This window comes from Penaeus monodon, chromosome 22 (genome assembly GCF_015228065.2).
Source record: "Penaeus monodon isolate SGIC_2016 chromosome 22, NSTDA_Pmon_1, whole genome shotgun sequence".
NCBI lineage: Eukaryota > Metazoa > Arthropoda > Malacostraca > Decapoda > Penaeidae > Penaeus > Penaeus monodon.
Window position 1 is genome coordinate 487,587 of NC_051407.1, and position 2,913 is coordinate 490,499.

General features: G+C 38.2%; 1 protein-coding gene across 1 annotated transcript in view; it reads left to right on the top strand.

The window, feature by feature from the left end:
* The window catches only part of LOC119586794 (cytoplasmic protein NCK1-like), a gene marked incomplete at its 5' end in the record, with an annotated part of 6,926 nt that overhangs the window by 2,808 nt on the left and 1,205 nt on the right, over nt 1-2,913 (top strand). Inside the window, 2 exon segments of the mRNA XM_037935514.1 lie at nt 272-484; nt 850-2,913. Coding sequence (XP_037791442.1) covers nt 272-484; nt 850-1,050 — 414 coding nt within the window.

Consider the following 2,913-nt stretch of genomic DNA (forward strand, 5'->3'; position numbering starts at 1 on the left):
ATCTAGTTTGTATTTTGGATCTAGTGATTCCCAGTATGTCATAAATGCTGTATTATCATATTTTTGTTGCCGTTTCAGCTCTGCTAGTTCTTTTCATTAGTTTTATATATATTGCAGACATAAGTGAGAAAAGTTTCCTTTCCCTCCTCTTTTCCTTTCTTTTTTCTAAGAACTCAAACATATTCTAAAATATAAGATGCAGCTTTCTGTAAGACACTGCAAACTATGTGAACACACTGCATACACATTTTAACAATATGATCCTTCACAGGGCATGCAGGGTATGAACATCAATGCAGCTGCCCCCAACACCACAGCACCTTCCATGCCTCAGCCTCCCCCTGTCAGTGGTGTTCCTCCTGATAAGGGACACTTCACCACTAGAGATTGGTATTATGGGCCTATTACACGAGCACAGTGCGACGACGTCCTCAATCAGCGTGGCCATGATGGAGATTTCCTCATTAGAGATTCTGAGACCAATGTGAGTACTGATTCTTTCAGGTATTCTAATATGTATTGCCTGTTGGTTCCTTTTTTTTATTGATTAATCTGTGAGGAAAAGATTTGCATTGTAGTGTAACATTCCTGCATCAAGTATGTACTTTTTATACCATTAAATGATCTCTGTTCATTCTCCCGATTCCCAAGATGAATGAGGGCCTTGCACAGTCAGAAAGTTATTTGTCTTTGGACTTTCTGAAACAAATGAGATGATTGCAGATAGACATACCTCAGTTGCTTTTCTACTTAATGCCAGAACTGATGTATGAATTACTTTCATGTATTCTTGTATCCATTAAGATTTCATTTTAAAATTTAGATAACATTTGTTTCTCTCTTTTACAGGTTGGAGACTTCAGTGTCTCCTTGAAAGCAGCAGGTCGTAATAAGCACTTTAGGGTCCATGTTGAAAATGGCTTTTATTGCATTGGTCAGCGGAAGTTTGCTACTCTGGACCAACTAGTAGACCATTATCAACGATCTCCCATTTACACCAGTCAGAAAGGAGAGAAGCTCTACCTAATCCGACCACTGCCCAAAGCATAAATTCTGCAACAACCCTTTATGTGTGTAAGACATTAGCTCATAAACTCCCCAAGGTTTTTTTGCCATTGCGAGAAAAGGACTGATACCTCATGCACTCAGCCCTCTGTGGGAAAACCCCTTAGGTCACTGGGTCTGCCAAGAACAATTCGAATGTAAAGGAACCCGTTCACTCAGTGGGTCAGTGGGGCTCATAAATACTTCAGTAGTTCTTCCTTCACAGAGTTTTTAAAAAAGAATATACATATATAAATTTGTGTCATATTTAATACAAGTAAAGCTCTGAAGGCCTGATGTTCATGAAAGATAAATTACTTTTGTACCTTCATATACATTAGAGCAGTTTAGTTTAGTTATTCACTGACAGCTATTGGTCTATGAAGCAGCTGATATGCCGCATATTGGATGAGCAAACTGAAATTTTAAAATGTGGGGTATTTAAAAGTTATGGAAATGCTTCCAAATCTTTTGCTGAATGTGTAGTGTAGCACAGATAAGCTAACCAGAAATAATACAATGTGCTCTCTGTAGCTGAAAATATCCGGATGAATGTTTATAATCACTGATTTTTCAGTGGAAAACTGTTTTTTTCCAATGTACATGGAAAGTGTTGTCCAGTCTTTATGCATTGAATGTTAACAATTAAAAAAGTGGTTCATCATAACACCATAATCTCAGCAGTGCTTGGAAATGCATGATCTGTCTTGGAAGTGGGGTGTCGCACTTCGCCTGACTTGATTGGAACAAATGTGAACAACTGGTTACAATTCCTCCATGATATTAGCTCCCACTCCTGCAGGCATATTCTGTAGAAGTGAAGAGATGTGGCCGCCTCCAGGTGGCCATTCCTACTACTATACTGGAGTCCATGTATTCATTCAACAAATATGTTAGTTGTAGTCTATGAATTACAGAATGTAGAAATTGCAGCCTCTTGTTATATAAGGCAGGGGTTTTCTGTCACTGAAGTATCCACAGTGAGTGCATAAAGGATGGAACCAGCATCATGTCACAGATATATCCTGCAAATACTTAATTAGTTTCAGAGAATAGATGCAGCAGTTTTACAGTACAGTATTAAGTGACTAAAGCACTCTTGCTGGTGGTGCTCCTGCCCTGGGTTGCAAACTTCTTGGCTGGGCAAATGATAAAGCTTGTGTGTACTAATGTATGTGCATATCGGTTCCATTTGGAATTGATCGAAGCTTTCCTTGTTTGATTTATTTGACATTCTTACTCAGATAATGTCAGTGATTACTATAAGAATGTGTACTATGTATGCATGGTACCATAAGAGGAATGTTGAACACCAAGGGGTCAGATTAGCAAAAGCACAGTGATATTGCTTATCGGCTAAGGATGAACCCGCAGGAAACGTGTCTTAGACCAGATCATGTGCATTTCAGCTCTCTTGGCTAGTCCTGGGGAGCAACAATTTGATATTCATGAGAAAATTACTTCTCAAACTTTTGTACATGGCAAGTTTTTTATCAATTTAGCTTTTAATATTAATCTAGCTTCTTATTCCCACTAGTCAGTATAGCTTGAAAGACATGGCACATTAATGGCAATCTGTGCAGCTTTTTATACTTGAGTTAACAGTTAGGTATAGATGTTAAGAGATACCAGTCATGTTTGTGTGTGAAACAATTGCGGGAAATTACTTTTTTCAGCATGAAAATATTTTGTGTAAGAGTCTGCCAAGGTCCAAATGCTGGAGCTTGGCATACGTCTATAGCATAAACTTGTGTACATCTTTCTACTCCTTTATACATTGTATCTTGGTATCCTTTGCAGTTTTATTTGCAAATAACCCTCCAGGGGATCATTTTGACTTTGTTTGCTTCACTTATTTTGAAGTTCGTG